The 17373-nt window shown below is 59.1% G+C and overlaps 1 protein-coding gene across 3 annotated transcripts; it reads left to right on the forward strand.

Moving 5' to 3' along the window:
• The first annotated feature begins 1083 nt into the window (after positions 1 to 1083).
• On the forward strand, positions 1084 to 16871 carry SLC7A10 (solute carrier family 7 member 10). 3 transcript variants are annotated; one of them, XM_027515991.1, is made up of 11 exons: positions 1084 to 1322; positions 10569 to 10773; positions 12766 to 12917; positions 13386 to 13511; positions 13583 to 13736; positions 14427 to 14550; positions 14636 to 14739; positions 15081 to 15177; positions 15361 to 15526; positions 16090 to 16267; positions 16510 to 16871. In XM_027515991.1, the coding sequence occupies exons 1-11, from the start codon at positions 1172 to 1174 to the stop codon at positions 16745 to 16747; spliced, it is 1695 nt and encodes a 564-aa protein (XP_027371792.1). In that variant the 5' UTR covers positions 1084 to 1171; the 3' UTR covers positions 16748 to 16871. The 3 variants fall into 3 exon arrangements, with proteins under 3 accessions (XP_027371792.1, XP_027371793.1, XP_027371795.1); XM_027515992.1 differs by having other exon boundaries at positions 15377 to 15526; positions 16510 to 16659; XM_027515994.1 differs by lacking the exon at positions 16510 to 16871 and adding an exon at positions 16353 to 16485.
• The last annotated feature ends 502 nt before the right edge of the window (positions 16872 to 17373 follow it).

Raw genomic sequence — 17373 nt, forward strand, 5'->3', positions numbered from 1 at the left:
GCCGGGCTACGCAGTCCTGACGGCTTCCGGGAGGAGGAGGCGGCGGCAACCTGCCTTGGGCCCTGCACACCCGACCCCCGCCTGTGACCCCAGAGGCCAGGGCCCCCCTCTCCGCGTCTCCGGGGCAGTTGAGGTGGCCTCGTCTCCTGGTGTGGGCTGGACTGCGCGGGGCCTTCGCCAGAGACCCGAGTTCTGGTGCACCGAGCCCGAATTCTCACCTGTGGCCAGGCGTCTGCGGGTAGAACCTGCCAGGCTCAGCGCAGAGCCGGGCTGGGCGGAGAGCGAGGGAAGGTGGGGTTTTGAGCCGAAGCCCTTCCAGGCTCCCCACGAGGCACTGGGTCCCCTCTGATGGCCGTTGAGGGCTCCAAAGTCTTCACCCCGACCCCATCTCCCCAGACTTTTGATGGCGTGGCCTTAGGGTCTCCTGACCCCTTCGAGGGGATCCCGGACACAACCTATACCCCTCGGAGAACTGTAGCTCCTACACCCTCCACCCAGCGTCTGTCTGGAGGCCAAGGCGGCCAAGGCGGCATGGGAAAGGGTTTGCGCCTCGCAAGCCACTCGGTCAGCTCCCTTTACTATCCCGGGAGCTCAGCGTCCACCCGGAGAAGGGGCCCAACCTCCATCCCTCTCCTGGCACTCGCGCTCTACGGACCCGAGCTAGGATTTAAGGGGTCCGACAGCGCTGGCGCACAGTGGATCTCAGCACATAGACGGCTATGATATTCACCAGCTTTCTTCAGTCTCCTTGAGGGCAGGGACAGTCCTGCCTTTGAGCCCTGCCCCCCTACCCCCACCCCAGGAATGGTTGTAACTCAGGCAGCGGGAGGACCCACTTCTTAAGCCTTCTTGGGTCTGGGAAGTTCTTCCTAAGTCTGCCCCAAGTCCTTTCCTTCTTTCCAGGCCTGGGTTGGGAAAGGGAGAGCCACGGGGAGGGGGGGGAGAGTTCCCTTTAAGGAAGGTGGGGGAGGGGGCTGCCGGCCGGTCTTCCTTCCGCCCCTCCCTGGCCCCCGCCGCCGGGGCTCAGGGCCCGGGCCCCGCGCCCGCGCATGCGCCCGCCTGTGGGCGCTGTCCCGGCTGAGAGGGCGGCGCGCACCGACAGCCGGACTGACAGGCGGCCGGTCGGACCGACGGGACAGTGCGGGGAGCGGGGACGCGGCGGGACAGCGACATGGCCGGCCACACGCAGCAGCCGAGCGGGCGCGGGAACCCGGGCCCTGCGCCCTCGCCCTCCCCCGGCCGGGGTCCCGGCCCCGGCGCCTCGGAGCGGGTGGCGCTCAAGAAGGAGATCGGGCTGGTGAGCGCCTGTACCATCATCATCGGTGAGCGGGACCGGAGCGGGCGGGTGCCTGGGGCGGTGAGGCCTGAGGCGGACAGCGGCTTGGAACAAGGAGCACCCCTCTCCGGGTGCGCCTAGCGGTCCGAGACGGTGGACCATGGATGAAGGATGCACGCCCGCGGCACATGCGGCGTCTCCCTTCACACAGCAGCCGCAGAGTTCCCAAGTGCCCCGGACTTCTGCGCTCGAACGAGGTGCAGGTCCCATCCACCGCTGGAATCCTCCTGCTGTCCTTATTTCTTTAAACTTCTGCAGGGCAGTTTCCCTCAGTCTTATCATCTCTAACATGTGGTCCTGCCTTGAGTGCAGGAGCCTTGCCAAGTGAGCAGACACTGTAAGCTGGCCTACTGCTAAGGCCTCCCAGTTCTGGATCTTGTGGCTCAAGCAGAGTTCCTACGGTGTGCAGGGTCCAGGTGCCATAGCGTGTGAATGATTTATTCTTCCAAAGCAGGAGGGACTGTGGGTAGCCTGGACAGGTAGAACCAGCCCAGAGTGGAAATGGGTTCCGAGAATGTAATTAGTGCCAAGATTGCCAGCTGGACCCTGGCGCAGGGGGGCGGAGCAGCAGTGATGGGGCGGCTGAGTTGGGGTGGGCAGACCCCGCCTGCAGAAAGGCTTCCTGGGGTGGGACCCCACTCGCATCCTCTCTGGCCCAGCTTCCCCACCTGAGAATGAGTGCACACATCCTGCCCACATATGGGGATTTCTGGGTAGGCAGAGGGCTCAGGGCCCAGTGAAAACAGTGGTGGGATTTCCCTGCTGTCCCAAGTCATGAAACTGACACCTCAGGAACTGGCCAACCCAGACCTGTGCCTGTGTCCACACAAGGTGCCCCAGACAGCCCTGTGGGAGGAGTCTGTTCCACCTCCAGTGTCCCAGGAGACAAGGGCTGGAAGGATGAATGGAGTGGACTTTGCTCTTTCTTTATCACCTTCTCATGCTTCCCATCCCCAGTCAGTGGGAGCTGCTTGTTCATCCTCGGATCCCTGGAGATGGAAAAAGTTGGGGGCTCAGGAGGACAGTCTGGGGTCTTCACTTCCTCCTCCGCTGGCCCACCCCCACCCCCCACACTGGAGCTCCTGGGCCAAGGCTGGGGTCTAGCTCTTGGTCAACCCCCACACTCACACTGAGGGTTGCCCCAGGACACAGCCCCTGTACAGGTACCCCTCTGTCTCACCCCCTTGCACCTGGAAAGGCATCTTCTAGGAGCTGATCCTGATCTGGTCTGGAGCCCTTCTTGACCTCGAGTGCCCCTGCCCGTCTGCTGGGAGGACAGTCTCCTTCCAGGGATTCAGTCAGAGTACTGGCTAGAGCTTTGCCCTGACCCACACCCTCTCCAGGAGCTGTGCCCCCAGAAAGAGGAAGCCCACACATCGTGGGTGGACCAGGGAGTCCAGAGGCTGACCAGCTACAGTGCCCAGAAGGGGCAGAGAGAGACGTGATTTTTCCTGGGCTGCCTCAGCTAAACCCAGCATCCTCGAGCATAGACCTACTCTGCCTTATCCCCATATCCCATCCCCGCTCCCCTAAGTCCAGCAGAGGCTGCTGGCTCATCTCGCCTCCTGAGAGGGCCCTGGTGGTGATGGTGGGAGCAGATGAGGCTAACTCAGCAGGAGTTTTTCTGTGCAGCACAACTCTGCCCTCCCAGCTTCCCCACCTCTCATGCCATTTTTGCTGTTCCAGGGCCACTGTTCCCTTGGCGTGAGGCCTTGAAGACTGAGCTGGGCTTTAGGAGTGACTTAGCCAAGGGTGGCAGACTCAAAAACAGAGCCCAAATGATCTGACTGCAGCCCAGGACACTCAGGGGTGGTCCTATAACCCTACTTGGGGAGTTTTGAAGGGTTTCAGCAGGCGGGAGGCTAGCCTGGGCAGAAATCAGACAAGGGGAGAATGTTCCAGAAGGTGACAGACGAGGCAGGTATGGCCTGAATCACTGCACCACCATCTCCCACCTGACACCCTGAAGGTCCCCCTCTTCACTGTTCCAGGGGCCGCATCTCCCACATCTTATCCCACTTTCCTGCTCTGGAGAGCCTGGCCAGAGTAAAAAATATCTTCAAAGTGTCCTATTTTAGCCTAAAAAGTCTTGAGAACTTTATAGCCTTCTTCATAATTTTTCTTGTTTGTTAGCAGCTACTCTTCTTATCTCCAAAACTTCCAAATACTCTCCCAGAAGATCCTGTAATTCTCTCCCCTTGCAGCCCCTACCTCAGGCTAAGTAGGGCTTTGGGCTTGAAAAAGACTCCACCTAAAACGTACTTAGGACCACTGAAGCAAGCACAGCTGGAGGGGAATGAGCCAGCCTGGAGGAAAAAGAGTCCTCTGGGGCCGGAGCTGTGCAAGACATCACTACATCTGTCTATTCAGAAAAATACGCCTGGCTACATTATGAAAACACAGTCTCCCTTTATCTCATGTGATTGCCCACCTTGCAAGATGGGAATTTTCATACCACTTTATAGATATAGAAACTGCTATTGAAAGTTAAATGATGCTGCTGCAAGGGGTGGACTTGATATTTGGAACCAGAATTGGACTCCTCTCCCAATCCAGCGTGCTTCTTCACACTGCTCTGGTGCAGGGCAAAATCAGAGCCAGATTCAGAGCTCACGATAGGGGAAGGTTGAGGATTAAGCTGGGAGCTCATCCAACCAAGATTTACTGAACTCCTCACTCTACTATAAATAGACAAACAGGTGGACAGAGAAATCTTCTGTGACTCCTCACCCCCACCCAAGGCTGTATGTACAGGATCCCTTGTCCTGACTCAGGGACCACAAACAGCTACCTCCCCAATTCATGCCCAAGGAGGGACTGTGCCCAGGTTCAGCAGACTGAGAATCACCTGTGTCTGCTGACCAGGCTGTCCTGGCCTCCACTGTCTCCCTTTGACCCAAATATCCAGCCTATGTTTGTGGATCAGGCTCAAGTGTGTTCTGGGGCTCTGGGGTCTCCTTTGTGAACCCCATCTCCTTAGGAGCCAGTACCTATGCACCCAGCTGTGGCCAGGTCCCTCCATTGTCTCCAGGGCTGGAGATTCTGGGCTGCTCAGGATACCCCTCTTCAGAACCCTCACCCACCAGCCTGTCTTTGCTTCACCATAGCCCCAATTTACAGATGAGGGAAGTAGGGACCTGAGGCTGCCACCAGGCCTGGGTCAGATGCTGTTGGTGTGCTCTCGATCACCCTTGGGGGCTGAGGCAACTCCAGCCACAAGGGTGGGGCTGGCCAGCACTGGTCATCTTCATGCATCTATTCAACAGTTAGGTACCAAACAGTGCAGGGCTCTGTTCTGGGTGCTGGAGACACAACAGGGAACAAGACAGACAAATCCCTGTCCTCCTGGAGCTGACGTTCCAGCATGGGAAGTCGAAGAGCAAATAAGATAAACCAGCTGAATGTTTAGATGACCGGGTCATGATTAAGCGCTAAGGTGAGAAGATGATAGAGAGAGGTTTGTAGATGGGTGATGAGTCAGGCATGGGATGGGGTCCAGTCTGTGTGGGTCTTGCAGCCACAGTAAGGACCTTGCCTCTTTTTCTTTGTCAGATGGGAGCCCGAGGAGGGCTTTGAGCAGAAGAGGGATGGCGTGGGGTGGAGTAGGATGGAATGGAACAGGATGGCATGGCATGACATGGCCTGGGGCTTACTGTGGGGGAGAGGCTGCGGGCAACAGGGGCTGAAGCCGGAAGCCCAGTCAGGAGTCACCCGAGTAAGAAATAATGGTGGCAGACAGCGGGGTGATGCTAATGGAGGTGCTGAGAGGAGGTTCAGTCCTGGGCATGTCTGGAAGATTGAGCCAAAGGACTTGTGATGAACTGGATGAAAGATGTGGCCAAGTAGAGTCTAGGTGATAGCGAACTGGAGCCTGAGCAGCTGGGGGCCTGGTTTGCCATTCATTGATCTGGGAAGACTGTGAGGTGAGTAGGTCCAGGGAAGAGAGTTCTGTCCTTCTGCTCATCACTCTCTCAAAAGGAAAGTGGGTCAGTCTGGTGGTACACACTGGCCGATTGGCACTTTCAGGCATGTCTTGGAAATGTCCCCACTCACCTCCCTGGAGTTCTGCCACGACTTCAGCGGGCACTTGTGTCCCCCAGAGGGGTGCCTGACATGTGCTCACCACCAGGACACTGGGAGGCAGAGGCTTCACCCAGAGCAATAGCAAGGCCCCCAAAGCAGGGCTCTGGCTGCTGACCCCACAGTGTTGAGGTCCCAAGGGGCTCAGGTCTCCATAGGTCAGCTTGGGTGGCTGGATGTCTCCAAAGTAGACAGCAATAGGGACTACCCATAAACACTTCCCAGGACCTCTGAGGTAGCAGACAGGATGAGTACAGACCCACATCACTCCCTCATCTCCCCATCTTACAGATAAGAAGGTTCAGAGAGTGAAGCACCTTGTCCACAGCCCCCCACCATGAGGGATCCAGGGTTTGAATTCAGATTTAGGGGTTCTCAACTAGTCATTGGCCCTGCCCACGGTCTCAGGACACTTGGGACTTACCAGCAGGAATTTTGAGTTCTTCCCTGGAAATCTCATGGGTCACATCCTAATGGGGAGGTGCTGGGACTCATTGCCCAGTGCAAGGGAAGGAGGCCTGGCCCATGGCCAGTCCCTGACAGGGCCCAGGAGTCCAGGAGCTGTTCTCTGTCAGGCCAGCAGGCCAGTGTGGCAGGAGGAGGCCACGTCATAGCCATGCTCACTGAAAAGGCAGGCATGTGTAAGAGGATCTAGGCCCTAGGGGTCCCCTGTCCTTTTAGGGGGCTCAAACTCCTCATCTCAGCAGGTCAGGGCATAGTCCCTGCCCTCTGGGAATGCAAGGTCCACCCAGGATGGCAAATAAAGGTAATCACTTCCTAGCCATCCTCCAGGTACCATGGGAGAGGAGGAGGGGCCCTATTATAGAGATCATGGTGGGAGATCAGGGAGGGCTTCCTGGAGGTGACATTGCTTCTTGGAGGCCAGTGAGCTGGGAAGAGACCTGCCACGGGATAGGACAGAGGGCCCTGAGCAGACCGTGTTTCCTCTGGCAGCTGGCAGGACATATCCATCCTGCCCAGCAGTACCTCTGCCAAAGTCAGGGTTGCCCCAGCCCTCTGCTGCCCCCCGAGTCCCATGGCCCTTCCGGGCAGAAGGGGAACCTGAGGCTTAAAGGGGGCAGCACAGGCCTGAGTCACACAGCTGACTCCTGTTCAGGGATGGGGGTGGTGGTGACAGGACCGCCCCGACCCCTCCCTGAATCAGACTCTGCACATTACCCCCACACACACCCGGGGCAGCCAGCCCCTTCCACCGGCACGACCTTCGTGGTCTACCCTGGCGACCTCCATAGTCGGCCACTGCCTCCCAGAAATAGGTCAGCACGCACTGCAGCAGCCAGGGGAACAATGGCCCTTTCTTCGTTCCTCCACGGAGCTGGGTAAGCCCCATCAGGCCAAACATCTTAATGTGATAAAAACCACCCAGCTCGGGCTGAGGGAAGAGGGCCGAGAGGATACTGGAGGGGGGCCCCCTGGTTGGGGGGACTCATCCTCACCACCCTCCTGGGAGCTCTGGCCCCGCCGAGGACCTGCGAGGACGACAGAGCAGCTGTCCCATTGGGTGGACAGGAATATGGAGGCCTCGGAACACACATTCCTCCAGCCTACTGAGACACCTGACCAGGTGCTCAGCAGTATCTCCCAGCCCATCCCACCTTCCATGGTCCCTGCCCTTCCTCTGCTTCCTCCAGAGCAGGATCCCCCAAAGGATGGACTTGTCCACTGTGCTTGGTCACTTAGTCACGTCCAACTCTTTGCAACCCCATGGACTGTACCCTACCAAGCTCCTCCGTCCATGGGGATTCTCCAGGCAAGAATACTAGAGTGGGTTGCCATGCCCTCCTCCAGGGGATCTTCCCAACCCAGGGATTGAACCCAGGTCTTCAGCACTGCAGGCAGATTCTTTACCATCGGAGCCACCAGGGAAGCCCAGGAATACTGGGATGGGTAGCCCATCCCTTCTCCAGGGTCTCTTTCCGACCCAGGAATTGAACCAGGGTCTCCTGCACTTCAGGTGGATTCTTGACCAGCTGAGCTACCAGGGAAGCCCAGACTTGTCCACTGCTGTTCACTAAATCTGGCAGAGCTGATTCTGCCGGGCCTGAACATGGGCGCTGAGAAGGGAGGCCTGGACCCTCCACCACCAGGAGCGATAGGCAGGCATCCCTTATGGCTCTGTGGTCCCTTCTCCACACCCCTAAACATCCACTGCTGTAGGCGGCCACCTCAGCAACATCCCTCCTTGTCCTCTGCCCCTCACCTAGCCTTTTTGCTCCTTGCATAGCCCCATCCCACCCACATGGTACCAAGAGCAGCCAGTGGACCTTGATGGGGTTTTCTGCCATCTTCCAGCGCAGACCCAGGGCAGAGGCTGGAGGATGTCCAGGCCTGGAGGAAGAGGCCCCCAAAGACCTCAGAGACACCTGCTGGCACACGTGTCCCTTTGAGCCATGTGGGGAGAAGTCCTGCACTGTAGCCTGAGGCCACGTGTCTAAAACAATAGCAGTCTCCACCCCCGGCCCATCCCCCAGTTCCCAGCATCCAAGTCTCCAACCAGTGGGCAATGACTAGTGATATGTCCCTTTCAGATCCCAGCCTTGGGAGACGAGGTGCCAGGTGTGGCTTCCCCGAGGGCTACCCTGGTGGGGCCCTGTCAGGCTGAATTGTACAGGGTGGGGAGGGGGGGCGGCCCACAGTAGGGTGGGGGGGGCGCGTGGCTCAGGGCTCTGGATGCACCCAGCTCCTTCCAAGGCCACCCAACCCCCGCTGGCTTCCAACCTCCCTGGCTTTTGGCAAATCCTGCTCCACCAGGTCCTGAGAACAGAGGCTCTACTACTGGACAGAGTGAACTCAAAGACCCTTTAGAAACCCAAGAGCCCACCGAGGCCCCGGGCCCCACAGTGGATGAAGCAGGTGGCCCGTCTCCCCCTAGAAGCAAGCTGAGGACACAGCCTACCTGGGGGGAGGCTGGGAGACAGAAATTCTTTCCTCCTTATCTGGATGTGTTTAGGGCTCCTGGGATGTGACTGGAAAGCCAAGCAGGGCATCGTGGCCATCCAGACTGGAAATCTGTGTCGACTGGGTGGGGGTGGGGTAGGACTGTGAACAGGGAGTCCATGCAGATGGGCGGCCCCAGCTGTGTCCTCATCCAGACCTGCCTGTGGGCCCTGCAGGTGGAGCCGGCAGACTCTGCCCTCTTGGTCCTGTGCTCCCCACCTGGGCCCTAGCAGATGGGGCCATTTGTGGAGGGGTTGAGGCCCAGGTCCCAGCAGTGCGACTTTTTTATTCATGTGGCCTGTGGGTGTGTATGCGCTTGTGTGCTCAGTCGTGTTCGACTCTTTGCAACCCCTTGGACTATAGCCCACCAGGCTCCTCTGTCCGTGGGATTTCTCAGGCAAGAATACTGGAGTGGGTTGCCATTTCTGGCTCCAGGGGATTTTCCTGACCCAGGCATTGAACCTGTGTCTCCTGCATTGGTGTGCGGGTTCTTTAGCAGCTGAGCCACCAGGGAAGTCCATGCCCTGTGGGTTCTGGGGTTATCTCCTCTTGGGCAGGCCCTACTGTACATCACCAGTGATATGACTGGATTCATTAGCACAGAGGATGAGGCCCAGGTCACCCAGTGCATTATCCTCTTTGCCCTAACTGCCAGGGAGCTCAGGGTTAAGTGGGCACTCAGCATTTTGCTCATTCTGGAAGCCTGCTCTGCAGCCTGCAGCTTGGCTCTCTGAGGGTCTCCCATTGTTCTGCTCCCAGACCCCACGAGTCAACAGAGAGTCCCACTCTGACCAGTGCCCATCCTTCCAAGACTCAAGAGTCAGTCCAGGGGCAGGCCAGGCTTTCTGTGACCCATGACCTGCCAGATTCCACTGGCACCCAAACCTAGAAGGCCAGCCAACCCCTCTGTTCCTGCCCAGAGTCTCCTGCTGGGAGGGCCGAGTGGAGACAGCTGCACCCACTTCACAGATGAGAACACTGGTCCCTCACATCGGGGCACGGGTGCCATTTAGGACCTCAGGCCATTCATTCACTCATCCCGTAGTTTGCGCAACAGATGTGTATTGACCACCTACTATGTGCTGGAGGCCCTAGGTGAGGTTTCCAACAGTACACACAGAATCACCCGAAGATGCAAAGAACATCTGGATGCAGCGGTGAATGAGCTGAGGCTTCCCATACAGTACTTCACTGAATCCTCACTATAGCCCTGTTGTGCAGGCAGGACTCGAGAGGTGACCTGAGCTAGGAGAGATTCCTGGCTTTCTGAGCCCCCGCCAGGATTTCCCACTGTGGTCCTGGGATTTGAGCAGTAACTCCTGTTTGCAACAGTGGCTGTTCCCAAGGGGGAGGCATCTGTGCCCAGACCCCAGGCTGAGCCAACCGAGTCCTGCCAGCCTGCCACCGTCCACCTCATCCCTGAAAATGTACCAGGTCCTCTCCCTCACCCCACTGCCCTTTGCCCAGAAGCTGAACCATTTTAAGAACACCAGGAAACCAGATCTCTTCTGAATCTGTGTCTGCAGTCTGTGTCCTAGGTCAGGGAGGAGCCCAGCAGGCAAAGGGCTCTCTAACAGGGAAACAGGAGATGGAAGATAAAGAGAGTATGGAGCAGGGTCTGGGGCTGTGAAGTGGGAGGAGGAGCCTTGCCAGCTGGTCAAGGAGGGCTTCCTGGGGGAGGTGCCGTCCCCAAGACACTGTGAGTTTGGATCTCGGCCAATAGAAAGTGGCAACAGTGTCATGGTCAAGGTCTTGCTTTAAGTGACCGGCTCTGCCAGCAGGCCGGGAGGAAGGAGGTGGCTGGAGGCTGACAAGCCTGGAGGCCTTGGCCAGGGTTGAGGGGCTGCACTTGGGCCCTGTGGGGAGGCACTGGAGTGGCTGCCACTGCTTGGGCTTGGCCCACCTCATGGGAGTGAGAGGCAGAGGAATTTGGAACAGGACTCATCTCTGGCAGGGAGCCTGTCTGGACAGACAAAGGTGTCACTGTGCATGTCAGGGGCTGGGGAGGGGAAATGAGGTGGCCAGAGTGGGGCTTGCAGGGTCTGAGGGGCCCGTGGGCGTCCACATGCCTCCAGGCCCCCCTCCAGGGAGCAGCCCAAGCTCCCCTCCTCACTGCAGCATCTAGAGCTGCACAGAGAGGCTGGCCTGCTGGGGGCACCCAGACCTGATGCCTCCCTACCTTTCCCCACTGCAGGAAACATCATTGGCTCGGGCATCTTCATCTCCCCCAAAGGGGTCCTAGAGCACTCTGGCTCTGTGGGTCTGGCCCTCTTCGTCTGGGTCCTGGGTGGAGGCATCACTGCCCTGGGCTCACTCTGCTACGCGGAGCTGGGAGTGGCCATCCCCAAGTCTGGTGGGGACTACGCCTATGTCACTGAGATCTTTGGGGGCCTGGCTGGGTAAGTGTGTGGCTCTAGCAGCTGGGGGTGGGGACAGCCTCTCCAGAACCGATGGCCTGATGGGTGGAGGGAAGGAGGGAGTGTTGGATGGCCTTCTAAGGCCAGGGTGTGTGGGACCAACGCCCATGGCACTCCAGCCAGACACTAGCTGGCCCCTGACCTCTCTGTGCTACCTTTTAAATAAGCCTCACCTCCCTCCCAGGTGTTTACAGGTGAGAAAGTCCTTACTATGGAAACTTCTAGATGTTGTCAGCATCCAGGCAAGCAATGAAGGGCATGACATTCCTATTAACGCTCTGCAAGAGCTTTCCTTTAAATAACTTCTAGTGTTCCTTTAATCACCGTGAATGTTAGCTAAGCACCTGCTGCTTGCTGAGGGCCGGGATGCAGTGATAAAAGGGTCCGGCCCAGTCGTCAGGTTGCTTACAGTACAGAAGGGAAACTCCTCTGATGTGATCAGGACCAGGAGGAGCCTTGCTCTGAAAGTGTAAGAGGTAGCTGCCCAGTAGCCAAGAAAATAGCTGCCTACCACCCGGAGAAGGCTGCCAGAGAAAACACTTTTGCGCTGAGGCTTGAAGGGGCAGGTGGGGGTTTTTTGGCTGACCAGTGAGGAAGGATAGGGTGCACGTACAGAGGGTGGTGGCCTGGGCTTGGCGGGGACTGGGCAGCCTGTGGGTGGAAGGGAACCCAAGCTCCATCTAGCTGAGCCACGCTGAGGGCCTGAACAAAGGTCCAGGAAGATTCCAGAACCATTAAGGAGTCCAAATTGTGGGGACGTGGTGGCCGGTGTGGCATGAGGGAGGGCTTTAGCAAGACTCCACTGATGGGGGTTCCTGATCAGGAGGGGTAGATTTCAGGCTGGGGTTTGTCACTTGGGTGAGGTCTTTGGCACACCCAGGAGATGCTCAGTCAGGCCTTGGGTGGGGTATCTGGAGCACAGAGAAGTCTAGGCTGAAGAATTTAAAGGGTGGTTCTGAGCAATGCGGTCAGGGGCCTTTAAGAGGATGGAGTGTGGCAGAGCGTGCACACTCCTCTGGGTGTGTCTGGGGGTGTTCTTCTCTGGGGAGGGGATCCTCAAAGGGGCCTGGGACCCATGAAAGCAGAAGAATCATGCTGTGTGGCTGGAATACTTGAGAAGATGGGAGAGGAGGGCCCAACCCCCACCCCAGGGACACATAACACTGAGTGGGTGTGTGGGTGGGGAGAGGGGAACACCCAGTATGAGAGGGGGGCCAGGGTGCTAGGATGTCCCAGAAGTGAAAGGAGTGGGGCAGGGGGGAATGTGTACAGCGAGGAGCATGGAAGCAGGGCTACAGAGCAAAGGCCAGGACCGAGAGGAAGCCACTGAGCTTGGTGCCCCAGAGGCCACTGGTACCCTTGGATAAGGCAGTGCCCACCTTCAAGGTGGGGTGGACAGGCGGCCAGCACCACCCCCACGGACAGGTGGTGCCCTGGGTGCAGCCAGAGCCCCCAGGAACAGGTCAGACCTCACTCCCACGTGGACACCCTGCAGAGGGAGTTTCGGGCAGAGGGGACCTGAATCCTTCCCACCCTACCAGGGTGCTTTGCAAGGTCTGGTCCCTCGGGGCTCACAGCTCAGAGTCAGCCATCTGTAGCCACAGGGCTCTGCTGGGGACTACTTCTGGAGCCAGGACTGGAGGTCCCAGGAGAGCCCAGCCCAGCTCAGGAACAGCCTGGGGCCGAGGACCTTTTCTTTAGAAAAGGGGTGGGTTCCCTGGTCTCTCTCCACACCTGCCCAGAGACAGCCCATAGCAGTGTGTGCTGAACAGCTATCTCTGTTGAAACAATTTATCAGTAGAGCAGAGACCTCGACAAGGTGGGCCCTGCCTCCCTGGACTGAAGCCAGCCTCTGGGCGCCCACAGCAGCCTGGGTACCAGGGCTCAGGGTGCAGCCCTGCTCCCCACACCTGGGCCCACTTGGCCCGGAGGGTCCCGGGAGGCCCGCCCCACTCGGGCCCTGGCTCATTCCAGCTTCCTGCTGCTCTGGAGCGCCGTGCTCATCATGTACCCCACGAGCCTGGCCGTCATCTCCATGACCTTCTCCAACTACGTGCTGCAGCCCGTGTTCCCCAACTGCATCCCGCCGGCCGCCGCCTCCCGCGTGCTCTCCATGGCTTGCCTGAGTGAGTGCCCAGTCGTGGGGGTGGGCGGGGCCTCTGTCCCCAGGACCCGCCCTGCAGAGGAGGACTTGGGGGTCTTTTTTTTTTTTTTCCCAATGTGGACCATTTTTAAAGTCTTTGTTGAATTTGTTGCAATATTGTTTCTGTTTTATGCTTTGGCTTTTGGGCCTGGAGGCTTGTGGGATCCTAGCTCCCTACCCAGGGATCGAACCCACACCCCCTGCATTGGAAGGCAGAGTCTTAACCACTGGACCACCGGGGAAGTCCCCTGTGGGAGGACTTTGGGAGCGGGTATCCCTCCAGCTGCCAGACCCCCGTGAAGCTGGCCTCAGGGGGTGGGCTTCTGGCACTCTGGCTGCTGCATGAGACACCCCGTCCTGCAGCCGGGGCTGGACTTGGCCATGGCCCACCATGAGGGGCTTGGCCTCGGGTGCCTGCTCACCCACCTGCCCTCCTGTCCTTCTCCCGCAGTGCTCTTGACGTGGGTGAACAGCTCGAGCGTGCGCTGGGCCACGCGCATACAGGATGTGTTCACCGGCGGGAAGCTGCTGGCCCTCTCACTCATCATTGGCGTGGGCTTTGTCCAGATCTTCCAAGGTAGGGCCGGGCATGGGGCTGGGTGCAGGGCCGGGGAGACGATGCTGACCCTTGGCCTCCGGACCCCCCAGGACACTTTGAGGAGCTGAGGCCCAGCAACGCCTTCGACTTCTGGATGACGCCGTCCGTGGGCCACCTGGCCCTGGCCTTCCTCCAGGGCTCCTTCGCCTTCAGCGGCTGGAACTTCCTCAACTATGTCACAGAGGAGCTGGTGGACCCTCGAAAGTAAGTGGGGCATTGGCCCAGCCCTGGGAAGGGGTGGGAGAGGCGGCCTCCCCGCCCAGGCCTGTGGTCACCTATGGCCTGGCTGCGCTGCTGATCCCCACGAGCGGCTCTGGAAAGGCAGCCAGGAGGCCCGTGTTCCAGCCTGACCCTGCTCTGTATGGTTGTGGATGAGTCACGGCCCCTCTCTGGGTCTCGGAAACACTGAGTCTCATTGTCTCCCTGTAAACGGATCCAGCTATGTGGTTGGCCAAAAAATTACACATGTGCACACAACATGGTCCCTAGAAAAGAAGCCAATGGCTCTGTCTGAGGCTCAGCTGGGACCCTGACGGTGAACAGTTACAGCTGGGGCTGGGGGTGAGGGGTGCCGATGGGAGTCCCTGGGGACCCTGGCCTGTGTGGACTGAGCTCTAAGGACACTCTGAGGATCTTCAAAGCTGATTTGGCTGTATGCAACATTCTTTTCACGTGCAGACATTAGATCTGCCCCCTCCCCCAGGATATTAGTGACTCCTCCTCCTACCAGGCTGTGCCAAGGCTGGGCTGCGGAGTAGTGGGGAGACAGACTGACGGATTGCAGGGCTGTCCTCTCCCCTGCCCTGGAGATGGGTTCAAAGCCCCATTACCTCCCTGAGGCCCCACCCCAGCCCCCCAAGGACCAATGCTGACACGCTCCACCACTGTCCCCAGGAACCTACCTCGTGCCATCTTCATCTCCATCCCCCTGGTGACCTTCGTGTACACCTTCACCAACGTCGCCTACTTCACCGCCATGTCCCCCCAGGAGCTGCTGGCCTCCAATGCCGTGGCGGTGGTGAGTGGGGGCCCCCGCCTGGTCCCTGGCTCCTGTCCGGCCCCCGCCCCGCCTCACGCTCTGCTTCTCTTCTGTGCCCACCCAGACCTTCGGGGAGAAGCTGCTGGGCTACTTTTCTTGGGTCATGCCCGTCTCCGTGGCACTTTCCACTTTCGGAGGGATCAATGGCTACCTGTTCACCTCCTCCAGGTGACCGGGCTGGAGGGAGAGTGGTCAGGGTGAGGCCAGGCCGCCGCCCTGGTGCACGGGAGCAGTGCTGGGGGAAGGGAAATCCCGCCTGGTTGAGCCCACCTGAAGGTGGGACAAGGAACTCTCGGGGAACAGAGATCTGATCCCACTTCTGAGGAACAGGAAGCAGGAGGGAGGCAGGCTGGATGAGGGGAAAAACTGCCCAGTGGGGCTGCTGGAGCAGGCGGTCAGAGGTGACAGCTCAAGAGAGCTATCAGGTCCAGAGCTGAGGTCGGGATCTGGCTGGCAGGGAGGCCCTGGGCCAGGCTCATGGCCCCCACCCATCTGCCCCCATCCCCCAGACTGTGCTTCTCTGGAGCCCGAGAGGGGCACCTGCCCAGCCTGCTAGCCATGATCCATGTCAGACGCTGCACCCCTATTCCTGCCCTCCTCGTCTGTGTAAGTTGGGGGACCAGGCTGGCAGGGCAGGGAGCCAGGGCCACGCAGCAGCCTGGGTGGTGGCAGGGGGTGAGGCCTGGCCCTGTGGGAGGGGAGGGCCGGGCTCACCGACGTCCTGGCCTGAGCTGGCCGGCCCAGGGCCCCTCCTGGGCTGACAGGAGGCAGGTGGGAGCCAGACCTCAGCCCGGTCCTCTCCCAGTGTGGGGCCACGGCGGTCATCATGCTCGTGGGAGACACGTACACGCTCATCAACTACGTGTCCTTCATCAACTACCTCTGCTACGGCGTCACCATCCTGGGCCTGCTCGTGCTGCGCTGGAGGCGGCCAGCGCTCCACAGGCCCATCAAGGTGAGGCCGGGGAAGGACTGGCTGGCTCACATGCCGGAAGTGGTCAGGGCCACCTCCGGGGGCAGCGATGGCAGCAATGGGGAGGCCAGGCTTTGCCATGTGCCCAGCCCTGCCTGGGGCCCTGTGTGCACTGGCGTCTTCAGTCCTTAAGCAGCCCTATGAGGTTGGTGCTGTGAATACTCCCACTTCATGGACAGGAAAATAAGGTTAAGACACGGTCACAGAGGATTCCACGAGCCCACACAAAACAGAAGCCCCGAAAGCGAGCTAAAAGGAAAGTCCTCCCATTTGCATATCAATCCTTGAGCTGGAGAAGTAAGTGCTCAATGCCTGAAATGTGGAACACTGAAAATCATTCACCTCCAGCCAAGTGCGAGCGGCCAGTCCACATACAGTCGCGGTGGGGAGCTCAGAGCCGCTGAAGTTGACAGACCCTCAACAGTTGGGCCAACTGGGCTCCTCAGGTCTCAGCTCCCAGGAAATGGCCCGAGACCCCCAGGGTTGGGGGGTGGGCAGGAGAGCTGGGGGGGTGGTGTCCTGCACTGCTGCTTGCTGTCCCCCAGGTGAACCTCCTCGTCCCCGTGGCGTACTTGGTCTTCTGGGCATTCCTGCTGGTCTTCAGCTTCATCTCGGAGCCCATGGTGTGTGGGGTAGGCGTTATCATCATCCTGACAGGGGTGCCCATCTTCTTCCTGGGAGCGTTCTGGAGAAGCAAACCAAAGTGTGTGCACAGACTCACAGGTGAGCTGGGCAGCTCCCCGAGGGGGCGGGGCCTGGAGATAGGACCCTCTCTGGGCTTTGCCCTAAAGCGGGGATCTCCCGGCAGCCGAGGTGGCCACACGGGGCCCAGCCACCACCAGACGTCTGCCCATGGTGTGGCTCAAGTGTCCGGGTCCCGTGCACAGAGAGCAGCTCCCTGAGGACCCCTGTCCTACGGGGTCAGACTCCAGCGTCCATGTGTTGGTCTGTCTGTCTGTCCTCAGAGTCAGTAACACGCTGGGGCCAGGAGCTGTGTTTCGTGGTCTACCCCCAGGGCTCCCCAGAGGAGGAGGAAAATGGCCCCTGCCAGCCCTCCCCACTGCCTGCCACGGACAAGCCCTTGAAGACACAATGAGACATTTGTGGAGCCTGAAGCAGCTGTTTCTGTTTACATGTTGTTTATTGAGGAGGTGTTTTTGCAAAAAAAAAAAAAAAAAAAAAATTTTTCCTGGGGAAAAATAAAAAGAGCTCTGACTCTTAGAAGGGCTTGGTAAGGAAGCCCTGAGGATGTGGACTGGGTCCCCTGTCAGCACTGCCCTGCTAGCTTTTCCTGGAAAGATCTGTGCATAAAACAGGGCTGGTGGTGCACCTGTCTCAGGAACTTGTTGGGTCCCCCTGGGTGGGGGGGGGCATGTGTGGAGCTGGCTGGAGCAGGTGGCTTGGTTGGCTCGGGAGGAGGCTCTTGACTTTTGGGGGGTTCTGATGCTTGAGCCAGACACTCCTTCTCTGGGGTTGGCACCTTGGTGTCCGGGGCCAACCCTGCCCTACAGAGGTGGAGGACTGAGAATTGGCTGGGTGTGACCCTTTCTCCCATACCCTGCTGGAGGCTCAGCCACCCAGGAGAGCCTGGGGTTCCCGCCAGAACTGCCTTTCTTCCCATAAATCCCCACGGAGTGAGTGTCAGGACTCAGTGGCCTGGCTTGGTTTACAGTTGGGGAAACTGGGGCTTTGAGACGGGATGGCATGTGTTTGGCTGCTGTCAGTTGGTGCCTCAGCCTCTGCCCTCTGAGAAAGCATTGGGCACCATCTTCTGGGGGCCTTGGGGCCTGTAAGAGATCCCGTGAGCTTTCTCTACCCCGTGCCTACCT

Source organism: Bos indicus x Bos taurus, chromosome 18, assembly GCF_003369695.1.
Source record: "Bos indicus x Bos taurus breed Angus x Brahman F1 hybrid chromosome 18, Bos_hybrid_MaternalHap_v2.0, whole genome shotgun sequence".
NCBI lineage: Eukaryota > Metazoa > Chordata > Mammalia > Artiodactyla > Bovidae > Bos > Bos indicus x Bos taurus.